Raw genomic sequence first — 23091 nt, forward strand, 5'->3', positions numbered from 1 at the left:
CTTACATGTTATCAGTGTCTGTGATATGGTGTAATATTGAAGCCCTATAAAAAGAAGTTTGCTTCAAAATGATCATGAAGTGCCTCAAAAAAGTAAAAAAATCTTTGAGTGACTGGTTTTAACATACTCATTTTCCCCCAATAGACTGTAGTGTTATAAAAACCGTTAGGAAAACGCAAAATTTGATTTTGATTTCCAATCATAAATATCTTGATAATCAGACAGGCGATCGGCTTGTAAAAGTCATGGGATTCCTGACTGACCTGAAGGTTATAATTATGATTGCAGCATGAGCTAGATCCAGGATTTTTTTTAAAATCTGAGGCAAAGTTACCCAATCCCTTTAAGTCCTAATATGCTTTTCACAGTTGATTTTCTTAGCCCCTTACTATTTGCCTAACTCATGCTACGGAAATTTGTGGTGTTCCAACTCAAAATCACTAACCCTAGACTATCTGGATAGTTTATGAATATTTATGAGTGCACACTCGCACATGCGCTCTTTGATTGTGTACAAAACGACTACAAACGGAACACACTTTTGACCGATTTCATGAATATTCATGTTCATGCTTATCTCTGCTGATTGGACACGCTAAGCACCTCATTTCAATAGATAGTACCACAATTGCGATACTATCCTTGCTTTTTTCCGGATCCAAATAATCCTGTACTATCGGTGGGGCTAGCCCACTTTGGTAAAACCGAGTGTGAAAACAAAGTGTGCCAAGACAAATTTTACCAGTGTGAAAAGCATATAATTGGGCCAATTTTAACATACAATTAAAAAATACACCAGATATGGAAGTCAGAATGAAAAAAGAGCACAATTGTTTCTTAATATAAGCATAAGGACAAAAAGACAGAACACACAATAAAATTGGTGTGTAAAGTTAATGATAAATTCATGTAATAAACTGCAAGACACATGAAACATGAACGTGAGTCAAATACTCTTTATGAAATATAAAGATAAAAAAGATATTGTGTATACTTTGGGGACTTCCCCTTACCATTTTTTTGCAAACTTTTCAGTCGTTTCCATTTTTCATTAATCACACCTAACTTTACACTGTATATATTATCATCATTGTATTTTGTTGGTTATGATTGAGAAAAAATTAATTGAACCGTTATGAACCATTCTCTCCTCTCCCCTCTTCATCTCTCTTTCTTCCTATCTTTCTCTTTCTCTTTCATCTTTATGCAGACCTCACAAGTCACCAGTACCTCTACTGAGAGACATTCCAGAGAGCTATGTGTTAGGGTATGTATCATTAGGGATGCAAAACTAACATTTTGTGACTCGACCTAGCTGAATTTAACTACACATGATTAGATACACCCTTGTTAAAAATCTGAATAAAATGATGATTCTGGAAGAGCTTCATTCTTAAGAATGCTTGAGCAAACAGTATATGCTTTGTGATGTCAAGCATAATGTAGAGGATCTAATACCTTCAAAAGATATTCCCTGGAAAGGGCATTTTTTTTGTAAATATTGTGAATTATATTTAATTGATTGAATTTTGATTTGATTTGATTTATTTTCCTCTCAAATATCCACAAATTAAATGACGTAACGAAATACTGACAAGTACATGTATGTTCGTAATCAAAAAAGTTTACAGAGTGCATTTAAGTTTGAGAATAAGACAAAATATTTCATATTGCTTGATTAGTTCATCGTTCAATTCAGCATACAGCAAAATTTTCACTTAAATTGTGTCATAATGTGAAAGAGGATATCATTTAGGTTTAGTTTTTTTACAGCAAAAAACCAAAATTATGTATTCTTTTATCAATATTTGTCTTCAAACACCTTCTTTTGGAGGGAAATCTTTGCAGATGTGTGTCTTAAATGGCCAATTTGGGGCTCCCAACACTTTAGAGGGGCTTTACAGGCAAGTAGAAAGTACTAAAGCCCTAGTTGAAATTAAAATTGGGGCTCCCAACACTTTAGAGGGGGTTTAACAGCATTTGTTTCAGCATGATTAATTCACTGCATTTCTTGATAATTAGTCATGTTTACAATTAAATCTTTCTAATCCACTAGTGTGACATTCCGTGACCCAAGCTACCCAGCAGATTTCATATTTGAGGCTAAGAGATTACCTGGAGCCAAGTGAGTAACTTATTCATCTCTAGATGAATAGTCGATTTTTCAGCTTATAAGACATTTTTATTAATTTCAGCAAAGTGCTACTTGGTCATTTATGGCCCGTATTCTATCAAAATTAAACGTGACATGTTTCCAGCTTGGTGCATTGTGAAAGAACCGGTGTGACATCAATCAGAAAAAGGAGATCATGTAGCATATAAGTATTGGTGTGTACTGCAAGGTTCTGGAATTATTAAAATGATAAGAAATATTGCCCAGTCTTGGTAAAAGTAACAAGCAGTGTACACAGAAAGATGTATATGAGACTACACAAACATGTGGCATAAAAATGTGGTCCTCATTATTAAGCTGTTACATGTCATATTTAGTATAATGAAGGCAGTTGAAGAGCCATGCTTTTTCAGGGAACAACTTTTTATCTGATGTTCTTCTACACTTGCATAATGACAATGAAAACACTCACAAATTATTTTTCACCTCCCCCCCAGAACTCGACCTTCCCTTTAATGTAATAGTTTAATACAAAAAGAAATAAAATTTGGCTGATTAAAGCGGTAGAAAAATTCTATTGAAATTTAATTGCATCAAATGTTTATGAAGTAATGGATCAAAGGAATGTTTCATAAGTATGTAGACGAGTAAACTATCAAAAGACAAATGAATATGCATGTATCAAGAAATAGCTATTCAGATTATCTTAATTGAATCAAGTGCATAGATAAACAGTAATGCTGTGGTGTATCTAGCTTCTCAGTCTTTAAAAGCTAACCATTGTATATCTGGTGTGACATTTCAGGGTACCAGATAAAGTCCTGAAGCCAGAGGACTTCTTGAATGCCAATGGGTACAGAGGTGGGCGTGGGGGTGGACGGGGGTACCGTGGTGGAGGACGTGGTGGAGGGCGTGGCTTCGGTGGTGGTGGCGGCGGCGGTGGATACAGACCTCAGCTGGGCTTCCAGAGAAACAGCGGGTACAGAGATGGAGTAGATACCAGCGCTGCTCAGAGGATGATCAGGTAAGACCAAATGTAGTGTGGTATTCCTTCATTGGAATAGACATTTAGTGATTACGAATGTGACATCTCTTCTTCTTTTTTTCTCTTTTTTTGTTTCTTTGTTGTTATCAGGCCTGATAATTACCTGATTTAAATCGGTTTCCCAATTTTTTTTCCAATTTTCTTACTCAAAAAAGTGGGGGGGGGGGGGGGGGGAGAATGTTGCCATCCCCCCCCCCCCCCCAATTTTTTTTTTTTTTTTTTTTTTTTTTTAAACTCAAGAAGGGGGGTAGGGGGGTTGAACAATCTGATCTAGTGAAACAAGTAGATGGACCAATAATTTGGTGTAACAAGCTAGTATGCTAGTATCTTTAGGTTAGGAATTAGTCTACACTTAGTTCCTTAGAACTAGCTGGGTTCCCTTAGTCAAAGGTGTTGGTTATTTATCGTCCCAAACGTTAACTCAACCCTTGCCACTGAGGTTCCAAAGACTTATATTACTCACAAGAGTCAAAATCTATAGTCTTAATCTTTTTTTCATTGTTGACTTTAATTATAGGAACATACTTCTTGTATGTACGTGTTTCTAAGTCACACTAAAATTAATAGCTATGTTTATCATAATTATAAAGTTGAGCATTCATATTCTTGTGCAGGGTTTGTTGCCTGCAGTATAGAATGAGTTAAGCATTCATTACAGACACCATATGTTTGCCATTTTTTAACATACTGACTTTAACTCATTTGCCTGTCTACTTCACATGCATGATCTGATTGAACTGAAGAATTTGCATGCATATCTTTTTCCCCATTAATTTTTCCCCAAGGCATGGATTTGACACAAGTTATGTTCCAACAAGGTATTTGGCCAACTGATGAAGCCATTCTTTGTTTTTCAAGTGGATCAGTAAAAAATGTTGTCATTTTTAATAATCTTCTTTTGATTTTGTATTATTTTCATTACTGGTCATCACTGTCAATGTACAATGTTGAATTAGTTAAGTGCAATAATTTAGAATTGATATTTTGGTGTTGTTTTTCTTTTTCCATCCATCTCCTGTTTGTTGTTTTGCAATTTCAACAATATTTTCAATATTCAATCAGTCATTTGTTCTAAAATGCAAGTGTTTTAATTACTTATTTCTTGACATTCACAAACATTGCAAGTATTTTGATAACCATGTTTACTCTTTTTTTATCATACAGTTCCAGATATATGTATACTAACTGATGCATGCCTTGTTACATGTGAATGTTGATACTGTTGATTTGCAAATTGAACAATGTTTGCAAGTTGCAATCAAGATTGGTATTTTGTCAATGAAAACATTGCTAACAATTCTAAATCTTTTGATTACCTTTTCAGCTCCTAGATACTTCATATTTATAAACGTTTTAAGTGTTTTTCATGCATTTGATATTTTCACCTATTTTTTAATTTTTGTTTATTATTATTTTCACTTTTGTTTGCATTACAGTGCATGTCTTTTATGATACAGCTCCAGATATATACTAATGTATGCATGTTTTATTACATATTATTCTTGTTATTGTTGCAAGTGATTTGTTATTTATTTGATCAGGTTTCCAGAAAGATCACCTTGCTGCATCAGACTAAAGATATTGTTGTTTTTTCTCCTTGATTTTGTCCGTCTTGTCATATGTTACACTTTTTGGTTCAAGAATTTCAAAGATTGTACAGAATCGAAAGTCACATGTTTTGTAAACTATCTTCTCAACTGTTTCTCTAAATATACAGTCATAAGTATTGAATTCATATTGAATTCTATATTTTTCCTGCCATGTTAGACGATTTTTCATTTTATTTTTCCCAGTTTTCTTCTAACTCCTTTAAGCTCTTGTTTTGTTTCAATAACATACATCTAATAGCTCACATTTAGTAGTTCTCTTACAGTAGTCATTATCACACCTTCATTTAAAAAAAAAATCATGCACGTTTTTTCTTCTTCTTTTTTTTCATAAATGTAGGTCTTTGTGCACAGCCTGTATATGTGGTATTTTGTGTAATATCTCCAAGCAATATTCTTTGTTTTTCTTTTTTTAAACATTTCATTTCACAAATAACTTGTTGCACCTCTCTCAGAATGTATTGGATTAGATAAACCTGACCATATTCATGCATAATGCAATATTGTAGTGCAGCATCTACATTAAGTAGTATAATGTATGCTATAAACATTTTTAGAAAGGGATATGATTTTTTACATTGATTGTGGGAAAAGAGTTTTTTAATGGCAAAAAGCAGCAAATGGAAAGAAGAAAAATGACTGAGAATAGATCAACAACAACAACAAAAGTTATTTGATGTAGGCATGAAGGAGCTTGTTGTCTTTGAAGACAAATTACTGTATGCAATGGGATAAAACAATTATATATACATACATGAATTATGCTGTAGCAATTATTCCTTTATGCTATTCAATCATTAAAAACTGATATAATGTGTGTAATGTAGCACTTATAGTCTTTACGGGTTGCAAAATTCCTTGCAGAATTATTTCAACAATGCACAAATTGATTTGTTAATGCATAACAATAATTGACTAAAATCCTTAGTTTGTAATCCTCTGTCTGCATGTATTTTTCCCCTGCTCCTTTCCTTAACCCTGCTCCTTCTTCCCAGGGACCAGGATGTCCAAGAGTACTATGGTGCTATCCAGCTCTTCAACCAATGGAAAAACCAGCATGTACAAGGGGGTGCAGTCCTGTACCCCTCCTTAGCACCCCAAGGTGCACCTGTGAACCCGTACAGTGCATCCAAGCCCCTCCCCCAGCTCCTGCAAGGTGCTGTGCCTTGTTCCAGCCAGTCCCACTTCCTCCCTAGCGCTTATGCCATGCCAGCGTGCCTAAGCCAACCCCAAGCAAGTTTGTCAAGGTAGTCTGGTAGTATGGTAAGGGGGTAGTGGGGGAGGGGGAGAAAGAGGTAAAGAGAAGATAGTAGGAATTGGAATGTTGAGGGTTACTTTATCCTGTTACATTGCAGTCAATCAAGAAGTTTGGGTGAGATGTTCCAGAGTTGAATCGTAGTTGAATCGTCTGTTTGAAGCTAGATTGGGCTTTATCTCATATAATTTAACAAAGAATTCTTAGTGCCCTTCTGACACTTAACAGATGAAATCAAGGTTGGCAGAATGATGCATGCTATTTTTACAAAGTACTTGGGGAAAGTATGGCAAGGTCTGAGGGAGTATAGAATAGAAGGGGAAGGACATTGAATGGAGTTAAAAGCATCGTTTAACAATGTTCAATCTGAGATACATGGCTCTACGTGCTATTAGTATCTGTGATATGGTGTAATATTGAAGCTCTAAAAATTAAAAAATCGCGCTTTAAAATGATCATGAAGTGCCTCAAAAAAGTGAAAATCTTTGGGTAACCGGGTTACCATACACATTTTCCCCAATAGGCTGTAGTGTTAGGAAAACAAATTTTTAAATTTTGATTTCCAATCATATATATATATATACATCTTGATAATTAAACAGGCGATCGATCGGCTTGTAAAAGTTATGGGGTTCCTGACTGATCTAAAGTTCTATAATTATCATTGCAGCATGAGCTAAATCCAGGATTTTGTTTCAGAATCTGAGAAAAAGTTACCCAATCCCGTTAAGGATTATGAAACATTTTTTAAATTACCAATATAAGAAGAGCTGCGCCAGAGCATGGGAGTATTTGGCTCCTGATCTATAGGATGAACTTATTGAATTTCAGGGCTCTGCATTATCAGCTGTGCTGTTGCTGCAGCAATAAGGGAGGAGCCGATCATTACTTCATGATGGATATAAGCACTTCACTTAGTTACCATCCAAATATTCATCAATGGCATCAATAATATCACAGTTTTCCAGTTCTACATGTATTATTTTCATATTTCTACATTCTCTTGTATTTTGGCTGAGAAATACCAGAATCTTTTCTTTGCTTTATGTATGACTCTGAGCCTACTTCTGGTTAATATATATATATATATATATATATATCTTTTTTTTGTGATCATAGGGCAGAAAAGTGAACACCTAGTTTACTCTTTTGAACAACATGGTTGAGAATAGACAAAACTTATCAGACTAACCTCTAATCCTTTGTGTAACCTTCATTTCCTAATGAAGTCCATTTTACAGCATAGTGGAGTCTGGACTAGAGGTGGTGCTGTGACATTGAGATGTTGAGATGTTGTATCTTTGAAAATGTATCAACTTTTTCAGGTTCTCCTTTCTCTCATGACACTGTAGCATACTTGTACATTGTTTTTCCATACCCGAGAGGGAAAGATGCCTTGCTTGAAGATGTGTGAAAGCCTGTTGAATGAGTCTGTCATTATCCTGAATGCAAGCATGTGTGCATGTTGCACAGACAAGGAATACCTCCTTTGTAAGATCCACAAAATGTGTAATTGCTTGATATGAATCCAGTGTCTGGATCAGTGATCCATTACTGTGAAGTGTTTGGATAGATTATCAGTTGGTAACTGCGGTATATTGATATAACAAATAGTGCGTCCCCTTTTTTCTTTTAACAAGTACAATATACAGTAGTTCCTAGTCCTTTCATCATTATTATGTAAAATCATTTCTAAAGTTTCATTTTCATTCGTTGATTGACAGACATGGTGCAAATCAGGGAAGGAATGATCAGTCTATCTTGGGCCCTGCTCCCCCAGCACACCACGGAGGAGGAGGAGGAGGAGGATATGGAGGAGGGTACAACCAGAGGCAAGGAGGATATGGACAAGGTAGGAATCAATCATCAGAACTTTGGATTTGATAGACCAGGGACCCGTTTCACAAAGCCTTTTTTCAATGACAAATGACAAAAACCAGTGACAAATCTGCTGATAACCAATCAGAAGCAAGGATTTCAGTAGCTTATAACAAAAACTGTCATTTGTCACTGATGACAAGTTTTGTGAAACGCCCCCAGTTTAGTGATGCATACAGATTTTTAATGCAAACTTCTTGAATCAAAGCGACTTGAAATGATCCAAAGCTTTTATAGAGGCTTGTCTGACAAAGCAACAAGTAGTTTATATGCAAGGTGAATTCTTTCATCTGAAACACTATGCTAACAGGTGAATTAAATCTTGTGTGGACAAATACCCCAAACTACCACCTCCCTGATAACATCCCACTGAGGCATATGCAACCCCCCCCCCCCCCTCACTATAACCTCGCAAGAAAACAACCCCAAGGCATTTAATGATTCTAGTTATCTAGGTCTAGTAGAAAGTAATTTATGAGGAGATAGTTTTCCAGGGGAGAGTAATTTTCCTTGGGGGTACTTGCCCAGGATATTGTGATCCAGGGGGGTGTTTCACAAAGATCCTAAGTAGAACTTAACACTAAGTTTGACTTAAAAATTATGGACAGCCATTGGAGCCTTAAAATGAAATATACTCAAAAGCAGAAATTCAAGTATTTTAGACATTTTATAAATTCCACAACAAGAATATGAAATCTCCTTGATGATAGAAAATATGAATGATTTGAATAAACATTTTATGCCTTTCAAAATTATTTTTACCAAATATTTTCAAAGATGCTAATGGCTGTCCATAATTTTTAAGTCCAACTTAGAGTTAAGTTCTACTTAGAATCTTTGTGAAACACCCCCCAGGTCTATTTCCCCTAGAATCAAATAGAATTGAAAAATCTGATACCGGGGGGCTCTGTAGAGAAATGCCCTTCAATTGAAGACGGAAGTAAACGGGGCGTTTCTCAAAGCCTTTTTTCAATGACAAATGACAAAACTCAGTGACAAATCTGCCGATAACCAATCAGAAGCAAGGATTTCATGTCATTTGTCACTGATGACAAGTTTTGTGAAATGCCCCCCCCCCCCCCCTGGTCTTTAGAGAGATGCTTTGCCCTCATAATACTCTGAATATACATGTAAAGATATATATATTTGAGATGACCCTTTCATCTTTCTGTTGTGTGCTGAAAGTTTGTGTTCAGTGTATGTTGTGGTTATGACAGAAATGTGATAAACAGATAAAACTAAACTTTGACAAGTTTGTTAAAGCAATAAAAAAAAATTTAAATCATCTTTATGCATTTGGATGTTCGTATATGTATGTATGTATGTGGGTTCTGGTTGTACCATATATATACATGTACTATCCAACCTGTAATGAACAAAGCTTCCTAATATAGTTTAATTCGTTATATTTAAGCAAGTATAAAAACAGACAAAAATCTACCATATGGTCCGTAGTAGGCTGGTAACAAGTAGTACACAAGTACATTTGTAATCATTCAGTATGTGTGGTACACCAACAATTAAACTGACAGTTGTACACAGAAGCAGAATTCAAAGTTCTGTGTAACCCAACAAGAGAGTTTACAAAAAGAATGTAAAGTAGAAGTCAATCAGTATCAAAATGAATTTTCAGGAGACGTTTGCATCATTCAAAAGTATTTCGATTCTGCATGCACCAATCGTGTGCAGTTGTACCAAGAAGGGAGAAAAAAATACATGTGTGAGTGAATTGGGTTTTAACAGACATGTTTTAATCTGATATGATTGATACACGTCTATATATACCTGTAGCCTTTCATTCACTTACAGATTTTTATTTACTGTACATGTATATCTCTTATTGCTGTGCAGACTTCCCTCTATTTCCGCTTCATTTTCTTCTACTTTTCAATGGATTGTTTGCTCTCTTTCGATCGATGATGTGTACTTGCATAAATGATCAATCATTGATGATGTATTGAATCCTTAGGCCCCTTGTAAAAAGTACATATGTACTTGGATATTTTGTCTTCACTTTCAATTCTTTACAAGTTTCCCTTTCTTAGTCTTGACTCATATTTGAATGTCTCTCAAACCGTGAAGTATTAGAAGTCAAAATGATACTGAGTGGAGGCCAATGATAATGTACAAAGAGAAAATAAAACTATCAACACTTATTTGATTGTTGGTAGGTATATACTGTAGGCAAATGATGATTTATATGTATTAAAAGGTAATCTTTTACCTTTAGACGCCTTTTGACATGAAAGAAGTCAATTTATTTTATTAGTTTGCCCTCAAATATAAGAAAAGACATTCCTGAAACAGAGGAACGACTCATGTTTAGTATTAAAAAGGGAAATTTATGGTGATTTTCTAAATAATTTGTTAATACTTTTGTTGAAGAATAATAACTATATCCTTATAACTGAAGTAAATTTTAATGGAGTTTTAAGCCCTTTTCACCACCCTATCACCTTGCTTCCCATAAATCCATCATGAATTATCAAAAGTTACGTAGTTCCTTTTTTTTTGAAGAGTTTTTTGAAGTGCAAGAACACAGTTATAATATCTAAAACTTTATACAAAAATACGATGTAGCTCATATGGACTGTATTAAAGATTTCATATAAGATAAACAAAATAATCCAAGTTTATTTCCATTTGAATTACAAATTACACAATTATTAATATGTGTTTATTTGCTTTTTAACTTGCTAGAACCACCAACTTTACAAAATATATTACAAGTAAACAAATATTGGAAGACAGGTTTTTTGTCTAATTGTCCATTATAATGTGAACATTGTTCCATATCTTACTATGCAAATCATTGATCAATGTTAATTACAAAAAGGCAAATAAGCTTTTCCTTGTCCAAAAATGCAATAAGCAATTTTCAAAAACTTAGGTGGTTAAAACCATTGAATGCAATTTAAAAGCTTATTTGATACAAATTAAAAAAATAACCAGCCCCTTGTGGTAAATGTTGTGAGGCATGATTGTAGAAAATCTTCCTCACCATGCTTCCATATGCAGTGCAATATATTTCTAACCTCATTTCTGATTATGTTCTCAATTGATGATAATGCCACCCTACTTATGATTACGCACATCAAAGTTAAAGTTCTGATATTTACTCTGGTGATAATTGCTCCAAGCTTTATATGTAGGGTTAGGGGTGCGATTCTGTTTTCGGTTAGGGTTAGGTTTATGTTTGAAATTAGGTGTAGTGGTGGGTCTAGGGTCTACATTAGGAATTTAGTGAGTGAAGGAAATTCCTGCAAAATTACTGTATCAAGAGCATGTGTCGTACAACCCATGTGTTACATTCAATTGCATTTACCGATTGATAAATCTAGGAAGATTATGAGGAGAAAGAGATGGCCTAACCTCAAGTGGAGGTACAAACATATGAAGTGCTATATATGATTATTAATGAAGTGATTACATTTCATTATTTAGATACCAATGAGTGATGACTTTTGTATGATTGGTTCTTAGTTGTGTTTTGCACACTTGTCTCAGTTTAAAAAGAAAGGGGGAAGAAAAAAACCTTGATGGTATTATCTGTACATAGTGTAAAGGGAAATATTTAATTCTCAAGTTTAATTAACCACAAAAAGAATACAATGTGAATTTTGAAGGGGAAAAATGTCTTTGGGATTTCATTCTCTAGCCATTATTAGAAACCTTGTAAAAACAAGTGCAAAGTATGATTAGTATTCTGAAATAGCCATAGTGGCAGTCTTAAAAAGTGTTTTAAAAACAAAATCATTACAGCGAATGCAAGATGTTTAAAAAAATGAAAGCTCTATAATATACATGTACATGTATATGACATTCAGTGAGGATGTTACTTAAGTTCAAAATGATAAGAACCCAGTAATTTTCAACTTTTAGTGACTTGAGAATAACTTACCTGTACAATACTCTGTGCATGTTATACATGTATATGATACTTCTCACGATGTCATTTTGGTGTGTCCCTGCCTCAAGCCATTGTTATCAGGTATCATGCAGGTTTCTTTTAGTATATATTGAATTTCAGTCATTTCTTTGACACTTTCCAGAATTCTACATTATCTGTCAAAATTTAACATTTGTATACAGTTTCTTTAAAAAAAATGTGCACAGTGAATGTACTTTTACCAAGGTATTCATCATTATTCCATCTGGAGCAATCAAAGCAATGATTTGTGATGATTTGTTTTTCGGTTTGACATATCCTTATTTTTTTAAAGAATCAAATACAAATATGAGGGTACATTGTGCTTTCACAGACATACATGTATGTCACCTTTCATATGAAAGTCAAGGGTAATAAATGTTACCAATAAATATGCATCTTACAAAACTGATCATTCGTGATAGGCATTATATATGTAGATCAGAAATTCAAGTGATAGTGTTTATTGCCAAACGCTTAGTTTTGGTTCGTTTTGTTTTATTTTTTAATAAATTTTGATTATATTTGTTGATACATCTGTTAAATAGATTTCCTACAAGAGAAATTGTTGTATGTATTTTTCATCATTTTTTTATGAATGATATGTCATTTAAAACACAAGATGTATTTGTGCTTACACATTGTTGACTTGTAGTTATATAAGTTAGAGAAAGATTTGAATGACGTTGTACTTTGGGAAGCTTTGCGTTGATCCATAGGTGACTAATTGCTGGTTTTCAAATGACCACCACCAGAGATATTAAATGAAGAAAAGCTAAAATGGGATTATCAGAGAATGTTTTTCTTTCTGTATGGCTTTCTTTTCAAAAAGTCAAACTCAACTGGAGACAAGCAGTCTGTAGGCAATGGGAGGAAACAAAAAAACACTTTTTGTTTTCCAAATGTTTTTAGGAGATGCTACTGTTTTGTAGGCGGGATGACAGGAAGACGCTTTATATTGTCTCTAAGGTAAAGACGCCAGTCAGGTAGAAGCATGCAGAATGGATACACATCGATGAACGCTGTGTTTGTTTTTGTTTTGTTGCTGCACGCAGAGTAAAACCTTCCTGTCTACGGCTTATTTAAACTCTGTCTCGCTCATCTATTAGCGAAAGTTTTCCCCGCATTGAGAGAGAGAGAATGAGCAATATGTCACCAAGTTGAAGCGCACTATGCTATAGTAGTGCTCTCCTTGAGTACAGATTAGGTGTGTTTTTGTGGGCTTGTGCTTTCACTCTAATAGCTGGTTGTATGTTTGTGTGCTTTGGTTAGAGGGGACACTGGTTTTTTGAAGGCATTGGTTTGTGTGCCATTGTTGAAGCAGAAGAAAGCAGTGGCAATTATTTAAAAGGGGAACACTCAAGATGGGTTGTATTGTTTGTCTCTTTGTTTGGGTATGTAAACACCAGGTAGCCAAAAGAGGAATCGTGGCATTGTTTTGTCCTGCTCTGTGGACATTCCTTGGGAACTTTAGGGCTTGATTGTTACACTCAAGTTGTCTGCAAACACCAGGATTTAGCATCCATCTTATGATCTCAGTGTCCATCTTATTCTTGTTTCTCTTTCATCTGACCAATGACTGACCATCAAAGTGCAATGCTGGTCAGTTAGAGAACCCAGCCCAGCCCATTCGTCCCGTCCCAAGTCAACTGCTAGACAGTGAGAGATCTGAATGCAAGAAAATAAGGGGGCCTGAAAGGGGAAGAAGGTTTGCCCAAGGGATTGGGAGAAACATGTCAATCAGCCCAAAGTGGCTCTTCAATTGCCTCTTCTTCCTCCGCAGGAATGCTGACATGCATGTGCAAAAAACAGTTGATAGTGCAACGACCCAGTCTCCCTCTCTCCTCTTTCACCCTGTACTTTGCACCATGGGGTCACCCCAAAATGATGCCCCCCCCCCTTTCCCATCTCCTGTTGCCAAGACTGTAGCAACAAGCAGCATCGGGGATGGATGGATTGAAAAAATCAAAGGATGATTAAGATACCCTTCAGAGGTGGACTCCATGCCTCTCTCGATGTGGAGAAGATTCATGAACAAGCTTGATTTGAAGTGCTAGACAATCACAAGTAGATTTATTCTCTCCAGTTCTGTTTATTCTGCCTACTTGAGTAAGGATTAATGATGCTCATTGTGAATAGAAACTGCATTTGATCAAATCATTTCCTACCAATACACTCCAAGCAGGGCATATTTGTGTTATTGGAGTGATGGATTGCCCCTGTTCGTGTTCCTCAACAACTCTCGTTTATCGTTGGATTATGAACAAAATGAGAGACAATGAAAAACGTGATTAATGATTAAATATCTTTTGTAGTTTTCGCCATTCACCCATGGGAAACATTTGTACATTTGAAGAAGAGAAAATTTATGATTAACAGATCTGTTTCCAGGGCAGTGACGATTCCGTTGAAGGGACAATCAAAACTAATACCTTTGTCATTTATATGCTTGTTTGATTAGTTTCTGTCAGAGACCTTTGCTTTTAATTCAATTTTTTCTTGTACACACTCCTAATTCTAATCAGACAGTGGAAGCTCTCAATGTTTCTTGTACACACACTTTATATACTAAAATACCACACAGTAAAGAATAATATTGTCTATTTTCAAATTCCTTGATAAGGTTTAACTGATACAGTTACATCTGCATATAAAAACTGCTAAAGGGAGACAATAAAAGTGGTTTTAATAGGCAGGTGGTCTTTATAACAGATTTCTTAAATTAGAAACACTTTCAAAGGAAAGAAAATGCAGTCCTTCTAGAAAATTGGTCCCTTCATACAGACTGTTGCTAATGCAGGTGCACTCTATATAGAAGTTTGGTAGTTCTATAAAAAGTTGTTATTGAAGCAGGTTTGACAGGAACATTTTGGGATGGGATGTTGCATTCCTATTTTTAGGGCTTTCTGAGATAATCAAGCCGACTAGGCCAAACAGACATCGCGCAAGACCTGCCCCCCTTCCCATGCATAGCACCCTTATTTCTAGACTATTGTCCCAGCCCTGCTTCTTTTTCCTTTCTACCCCTTCAAGGACCCTTGGGGCCCCTTTGCAGGTGTGAAGCGCCCATTGTTTCCACATTAGTCCCTCTACTGACAACAAAACCTAGCAGAGATGATAGAGTACGCTTGCGTCCAAACACCCTGTTGATTTCCATTCTTCTTGTTAGAGTCTAAGAGGGTCATCCTCATTGGTTAAGGACCCTTGTCTGTTGAATAGGACGGTCCAACGAAAACTGGGTGGTAATGTACATGTATTGCCATCTGTCTTGATAAATTCTATTCCTCTTTTTTGTCTCTGTTTTTCTTTTCTTTTTCAATTTTTTCCTTTTCTCTTCTCTATTCCTTCTTTTTCCCTTTCTCCTCTTTTTATGCATTTCTCTCTCATTTCTTCTTTCTCTTTTTCTCATTTCTCTTTTTCTTTCTATTTCCCTTTTTCATATACTTGTTCTACTTACCGGTATATTCCCTTCGCCACTACCATCTCACTTTATCTCATCCTTTTTTTGCCCCTCTCACTTTCTTGTTCTTATTATTTTTCTACCCCTCAATCCCTTCCCTTTATTTTCCCCTCTCTCTCTCATTTTTGTCTCTCTTTTCTTTAATTTCTGTCCTTTCTCCTCTTACATCTTCACTTTCAACTGCCATTTCATCAAGATCATTAGCCCCTTAAGTTTTCCCCTTTTTATCTTTAAAAAAAATTTGATGTGAGATGTTTTCAATGTATACAGGTAATGTACCGGTATTGAAGTTCAGAAGGCTAGTGGAAGGGAGATAGGCACTAGAGACTTTCCTTGTAATTGTATGGAAATTGCAGTTTAGTAGAGTTAGGCAGAGTACCAGGGTTACATAGTTGGAGGTTGTGCTGTGAATGTATGCTGATGAACTGCCGAGTTGGTATAGTTTGGCAGATAATGTCAGAGCTTACATTTGCGAGTCTTGCGTTGTTGGGATATTTGAGGGGGAAAATAATTGTATGGACCAAAATTTGATATTTCTATTGCCAATTATTCTTGTTTCATGTCAGTGATCGCAGTAAAAATGTAGAAATCAATGGAGTATTGTTATTTATATTAAGATTATATATTTCATGATTTCATCAAGTTTTGACAACAGCATTAGACACATGGTGTACATCAAAAGCTCAATCTATTAGATGATTTAGAAGGATATGCATATGTTAAATACATCCAGTAAACTTTTTGAAGTCATAGAAAGATTCAAAATAACCAGTATAAAATATTTATTAGAGACAATAGTGACTAATCAAAACCGGAAGAAGAAAAAAGGTGAGGTAACATCCACCATTGTCACTTTGACCTTTGATGTTTATAACTACACTGAAGTGTTTTCTATCAGTATTTCAATTTTCTTTAATATTCTTTTATAATTGTATTTTTTTTTAATTATCTGCAAAAGTGTTTGTACTATTCCTGCTTTTGGTTACCATGAAGTTGATAAGTGGAGAACAACAAGGATTTCTCTGACACTACAGGAGATTGATATACATGTATGACTATATTTGAAAGACTATCTTCCTGATGTAACTAAGCCTCCGGTAGCATTTCTCAAAAGTTCTCCTGCCTTTCTCGTCATATACCCGACAGATTTGAAGTATTCCTTTCAATTAGCTCCTGTAATTACCCCTCTGCTCCCTAACTTGCACTTATGTCTGTAAGTGTGTATTGAATTGTTTCTTTCTTCGATGAGAAAATAATTGTTTTGCTCAGTGGCTGCAGGCACCCAAGTAAGATCATTCATTCTTTCATCTCTCCTCTCTATAACCAATGAAATGTGGTAAATGTAGCATTTATGTAAGTTTCTTTGAACCTAAATTTTTAATTATTTTCAATTGTCTTTTTAATGAGAATTCCCACTTCATTTCAAGGTTAATATATTCCTTTTTATATCTTTGTCTGTCTTGGAATTGGTTTATATAAGTACTGAATTATTGAAAACTCAATCATTTAGTTTTGTGAAGCTTAATTCTTCAAATGAGTTCCTGTACTATATATGCCTAAGTAACATTCAAGATTTTCAAAATTTATCGTGGTTTACATACTTTACAATCAAACTTAGAATTGATTTTCATTCAATGTCATGTATGTCTTCTATGGTAATATAATATTTCTTACAATATTGTGCAATAAAAATAAAGAAATAGAAGAAATTTTCATTTACTTCCTGCTCCTCACTGAGCGGCGAATGCTTACGAACGTTGCAAATTTGGATTCGCCAAATTTTCTGACGAATGTTGGTGAAAATCAGGGTTTGCCTATGTTTAGCGACAATTATCAACATTTGAGCGAATGTTTGCGAAAGTGTTTGTGAAGATTAGTAACTATTTGCCAATCCTTTGCCACTATTTGTGAATGTTTGGGACCTTTTGGCAACTTCTGGTACTCAATGGGTCGATTTTACATAGGAACCATATATATATGGTAACGAAGTCACTAGCATTGGCGAATTAAAAAAAAAATTCAGCTACATCGTCTTACAACCATTTGCAAAGGCTTACAACTGTATTGCAAACACTTGCAACTGTAAAACTGTAAAAACAAATTCTCATTTTTTTTGAACATGTTGATAATTTCTATGCGACAAGAAAAAGTGTTTACGACATTGAAAACTGTTCACAAACTTTCTTGCAACCTTTTAGTAACCCTGGCAAAACCCCAAATTTGCTCCGTTCGCAAGCATTCGCCAATCAGTGAGATACACCCTTAAGTTGGTTTGGCAATGAAAAAAAATCATTGCATTAGGAGAAAACTTTTCAAGTCAAAAATATTATGTTGTATTAGGTTTGTATATTGGTTTTTGTTTCTCTAGTTGTAGCTAATTTGCCAAGAAACAACACTCTTTAGCATTTCAGAGCATCATTTACTAAAATCAATGAAATTACTTACCCAGGTGAAGACGAGCTATTTTTGAAAAATTTCTTGTTTATGGTCATGGCTTGAGGACAAGGGTCTTTTAATGGACTAGTTAGGGTGACAGAAAAATATTTTGAAGTTTTTAATGTTTTACATTTGAATAAACCAATAAAATGAATAATCAGAGCGGTAAGAGAAGAAGTATCACACAAGAATATGGTTTTATTTATGATTCGTAGCAATGAAGTATTTCCAAAATTTGTAATATGTAAAATTGTACTTAACAAAATGCCATTAGGGTCATTGTTGTTTTACCTACCGGTATTCATATTTACTCAGACAGCCATGAGACAATATAATAATTAGGACAATTACTTTGCACTTGCATCTCTCTATGGAACACTAGATTATACACATCTATCTGTGTAAGGAAAAGATGATGAGAAACTAAGAAGGGTTAGTGGACCTGTCAGTCAAGTTGATTGATGGACGGGAGTGTTTGCTCCCACCCCCATGCCATGAATGGGCTGATCCCATGGAAGCCCCCTATCCTGAATGGGGAGAGAGGGCAGGGCCAGGCCCTTGTAATTAGCAACCTTTGTTTGGTGCGGAGAGGGGTAAACAGATTGGTGATGATGGTACACGGAGGGAGGGAGGGAGGATGTGCTGGTAGTGGTGGTGGTGGGTAACTGCCTGTATGACTTGTTTGTGTGTAAGGGAACTGGTAGGGGCTTGGTGGTCTGAAGGAGAGAGAGAGTGAGAGATGGGGGCAGGGGTGTCAGTGAGAGAAATAGAGAAAGTGAGAAAGAGAATAAGAGATGAAGTAATTTGTCTGTACTCTGTACCCAACAAATTTGAATTTATAGTTTATATTTCATTTATATATGTAATTAATTTACTATCTGCTTTTAATTTTGATTATAGTACTCATGAGTACCAATGGCTAGAGTGTTTATGCTAGTGCTATTGAATTGCCGTAATGATAGTAAATCATTCAGAACTAATTTCAAAATCTGTGAGACTGAAGAAAACCAAATAACTTCCAATGGGGTATTACAAAGATTCTAGTTCAGAAAGATAGACGATGAGATTGAGTGACAGGATGGATAATAGATGCCCATTGTTGTTGGACCAATGGTAATGACCCCCAATTCTTTACTTGGATTCTGTTGTGGTTTTAACTGTATTCAGCCAGTATTTGAACGCACACAGTTTGCTGTCTGCAAAGCCACATTAGCCCCCCCCCCCCCCCCCCCCACCCAGATCTCTCCCTCTCTCTCTCTCTCTCTCTCTGTTGGGTTTTCCTTCAAATTAGTCATAGCATTAGGCCTTTAGTTTTGGGTTTAGGAAAAAGTGTCTGATCTGTGAGGTTAGACCACAGTGATAATAAAGTCACAGGGGTTAAACATTAAGTTTGCTTCATTTATATTTGTTGGTACTCATACATGTAGTATTATAAAGTAGATACATGTATCGAACCACCCCCCCCCCCCCCCCCCAAAAAAAAAAAAAAAAAAAAAACATTAAAAGAAAAGACATTTTTTCTAACAGGTAAAGAAATGGGGCCTTCATGCTCCATGACATTGTTATTGCTGCTTTGTATTAGTAAACAATTTTTTTTTTTAAAGAAAATTTATTACCTGTATTCCTGAGAATACTTTCGTTTTATGCCTCTGAACACCAATGGTGGCGCTGAATGCACTATGTTTTGGGTTTGTCTGTTCGTCCGTTCGCCCGTCTGTGTTACCTCTAGGGATCAATTTATTATAGTTTATGACTTACGGTATTGGTCCTGCAAGTAGCTTTATCACAAGATTCATGTTAAGTATGCACATTGTATGTAGGTGAAAGGAGGAAAGGCCACAAGAAAAAGATTTTTTTTCTTTCTTCTTTTTTGTGGAAATACAAGAGGGTTTTTGTGAATGTTATTATATTATTTTGTGTTTTATAATATTTATTTTGTGAATATATTATTTGTTGTACATTATCTTTGATTAAATTGTGATTGAATATTCATTTCTTCCTCATTTCAAAGACAGAATAGATTTGTAGTCGACAATGGCAACTTAACTAACTATAAATTAAATGAGCTGAGGTGGAGTCACATTTGAGACACCTTTGCATTTTTCTTTTTTTTTTACTTTGAAGGGCCCATGCATAAATGACCCACATGTTTTGTTAGAAAATTTAGTAATGAGTTTGTGAATAGTAGCTCTTTAAATTAAACATATTTTCTCTCTCTCTCTCTCGTTTCTCTCTCTCTCTCTCTTGTTTCTCTCTCTCTCTCTCTCTCTCTTCTCTCTCTCTCTCTCTCTTCTCTCTCTCTCTCTCTCTTCTCTCTCTCTCTCTCTCTTCTCTCTCTCTTCTCTCTCTCTCTTCTCTCTCTCTTCTCTCTCTCTTCTCTCTCTCTCTTCTCTCTCTCTCTTCTCTCTCTCGCTTTCTATTCATTATATAGGAGGATACAATCAAGGAGGACAATCTTATAACAGGTAAGAAAATGTTTGTCATGCATTGTGCAAAAAAAATGAATAACAGAAGTACCCTGTATTGTTATCAACTTAACAACAAAATTACTTCAGACATATTACCTCTTCCCCCCCCCCCCCTTTTTTTTAAAGTAATAAATTTGTTAGTTTGTTTGTCTCTTCGCATACACTACTAAGGGAGTTTCATTTTGTCATCCCTCAATACTTTCATGTGTTGTTGTCTCAATATTACCCCTGAATTAGTTGTGCTTAAAAGATATACTTGTGTATCACATTTGTTTTCAGTTAAAGAGTTTCTTTGGTGTGATTCTTATTCAGAGTCAGTGATGAGTTTTATGACTTACCCTGCAACTATAATCTCCAGATGTTTTTAAAGTAAGAGGTTTCTCTAATGTGATGTTTCACAGAATTGCATGTACCTTTAATACACATTGAGATACTACCCTCCAATGTGATCAACTTGGTAAAAATGTTAACAAAGCGATTAGAGGTCATATCTACCCTCATTTAAAAAGTTGTTGTTTGGAGATTTGTCCATCCTCCATTGCAAACATCCAAGGTCAACGTGCTATTATTGCCAGTTGGTTCACTATAGGCCTTCTGTATATAACTCATTCCACTGGTAGTTTTAAAACTTTATTCCATTTCTCAATCAAAACTACCAGTGATGACCTCATAACCCAGTAATGAGTGACCCTATACTACTGGAATATAAAAACAAAATGATGCATTAAACATTGAAATCATCTTAAAGATGAAGACCAGTTATGGTCATGCGATTGCATTATGAAAGAAACATTGTGGAATCGATCAGAAAAGGTTGATCATCCAGCATAGATGTACTGCAAGGTTCTGGAATCATCAGAATGATAAGAAATTTGGCCCAGTCTTCATTAAGTTACAAGCACTGTACATAGAAAGATGTATATGGGACTGCGCACACGTGTGCGACACATGCGTTTTATCTCTCACACACCAATAGATAAACTAATTTACCAAATATATCAATTAGTAGGCGGTTTTCCGGCAAATTTTTTATCATCATGTATTATTCAAAACATATTCTTTCACATGATTGGTAATAAGAGCTTCCATTTCATTTTTTGAAATTGGGGCGTTTCCAATATTGGTTTTACCTTTAAACTTTGGCATTCCAAACTGTTTTAGCGATTATGCAGAACGCTGTTAAACCCATCACAGCTTGTTTTTTTGGTTGTTGATTTGTGCTTTTCACCAGACTCCGCATTCCTGTCTACCGTCCTTTTTCTGAAAAAAACAAGTTAGTGATGATTTGTAATGTAACGATGCGACAATAGGTAGGGGGTGATGTATCAAATCATCCGCTCAAGAGTGGCTTGTCTTGCTCTACGAGGGCTGTTGAAACCTCTTTGGCGGCCGTATTGTGCTCCACCAAGGTGATTTAGCTCACAACGTGCAGGTACTTGTTAGTTTGGAGTATGATCTATCAATATCTTGTGTGCCAGAGATAGAGGGCCACTTCACCAAGGGCATTGGCAGAGGGATCGCAGCGGTGAAATGGAGGAGGAGGAAGAGAAGGGATTTGTCATTGTATAGAGAAGGGAAATTGATGGTGAACATGGTATTGTGTTTGAATGCCAGATGGGATTTGAAGAGGTGGGGAAGAATGGATGAAAAATGGATTATACCTCTATACTCATTTTTCTTTAATTGTTGCTGCTTCTATTCATCCTAGTATGTTATCATGTACTCATCAGTTCATAGCAAGTGATGTGAAAGGCTTTGTATTTTAAAATTTACAAATCATTATTACCTGGAATTACGCATGGCACCATCAGTTATCTCTTGTAGTTAATCTTCTGTGACACATTATACAAATGTATTGCATACTATTGAATTAACACAACCCATTCTGTTCGGAACTTACATGTATTTTATAGCTCTAAGCAGGGAGGTGATAGAGAAGAAGTGAAAACTCTTGTAATTTTTTCAAACGCATGCGTGAGTTCTAAGCGTAACAATGCAGAGCTACCAAGTGTCACGCATTTGGAGGATTTGAAAACGGCTCTCACGCACGGCGCGCGCTAGATTTAAAAAAAAACGCCATACCTATATGTGTGTTATATCCTCGCACGCGCATTTGCGCGCCGAAAAATGAAAATGTCATGCATTGCCGATCTTTTACCTTGGCGTCTCTGACAATGGGATGCGTAACATTCCACTTGGCTTTGAAGTTCCATGCTCCGAGCCGCTCTTCCATTGCAGGGAATCTCGGAGGCCAGGCACCAGTTTCACATTTATTAAATTACTGGCAAAATTTCAGTGCAAATTATAAACTTTATATGGAGATAGTATTGGGAATAGTGCATCAAACAATTATTCAAATTTAGTACTCTGCCCTTCTTATAATTTGTGTGCCAGAGTTGGTTGGTAGAAGAAAAATTAGATCCCGACAAAAACTCAATATTTTAGGATAATCTGATTATTTTCGCATGTTTTAATGTCCTGTCATTTAATCCATTATTTACAAACTTTGATAACTTAAAGTTTGCTAATGCGTGCTTTCGCATGCTTTTTGTATTTTTGGAGTTGGAAAAAAAGTATGAAATTACAATAGTTTGTGTTCAACTCATCACACATTCAACAATTGATGAGAAATCATTAAAAGGGACAGCGAACCTTTGCTGAGATACCTTTTTCTGATGTAGGAATTGTAAATCATGATATTTCAAGGGCTCTTTTTATCTCACCACCTGGTCAACAGTTGCAGATTAGCGCAAAACTTTTCTGCGGCTTTTAGCATGGGGTCAAAGGAGAACGGCTTGATTCCACTCCTTCTCTACCACCTCCCTGCTCTAAGCATCCTAGAGGTGTTATAAATGGAAAACGTTTTACTGCCAAAAGTAAAATACCCCAGTACACTGATTG

General features: G+C 35.6%; 1 protein-coding gene across 4 annotated transcripts in view; it reads left to right on the forward strand.

Moving 5' to 3' along the window:
- LOC590369 (5'-3' exoribonuclease 2) overlaps positions 1-23091 on the forward strand; it is a 69342-nt gene that overhangs the window by 25137 nt on the left and 21114 nt on the right. For 2 of the 4 annotated variants that reach the window (XM_030999833.1, XM_030999834.1), the window contains 7 exons: positions 1211-1267; positions 2057-2125; positions 2919-3137; positions 3944-3976; positions 5761-6012; positions 7745-7872; positions 20154-20187. In XM_030999833.1, coding sequence (XP_030855693.1) covers positions 1211-1267; positions 2057-2125; positions 2919-3137; positions 3944-3976; positions 5761-6012; positions 7745-7872; positions 20154-20187 — 792 coding nt within the window. The remainder of the gene's footprint in view (positions 1-1210; positions 1268-2056; positions 2126-2918; positions 3138-3943; positions 3977-5760; positions 6013-7744; positions 7873-20153; positions 20188-23091) is intronic. The other 2 variants (XM_030999835.1, XM_030999836.1) reach the window with 2 other exon arrangements.

This window comes from Strongylocentrotus purpuratus, unplaced genomic scaffold (assembly GCF_000002235.5).
Source record: "Strongylocentrotus purpuratus isolate Spur 01 unplaced genomic scaffold, Spur_5.0 spur5_scaffold_5, whole genome shotgun sequence".
Taxonomy (NCBI): Eukaryota; Metazoa; Echinodermata; class Echinoidea; order Camarodonta; family Strongylocentrotidae; genus Strongylocentrotus; species Strongylocentrotus purpuratus.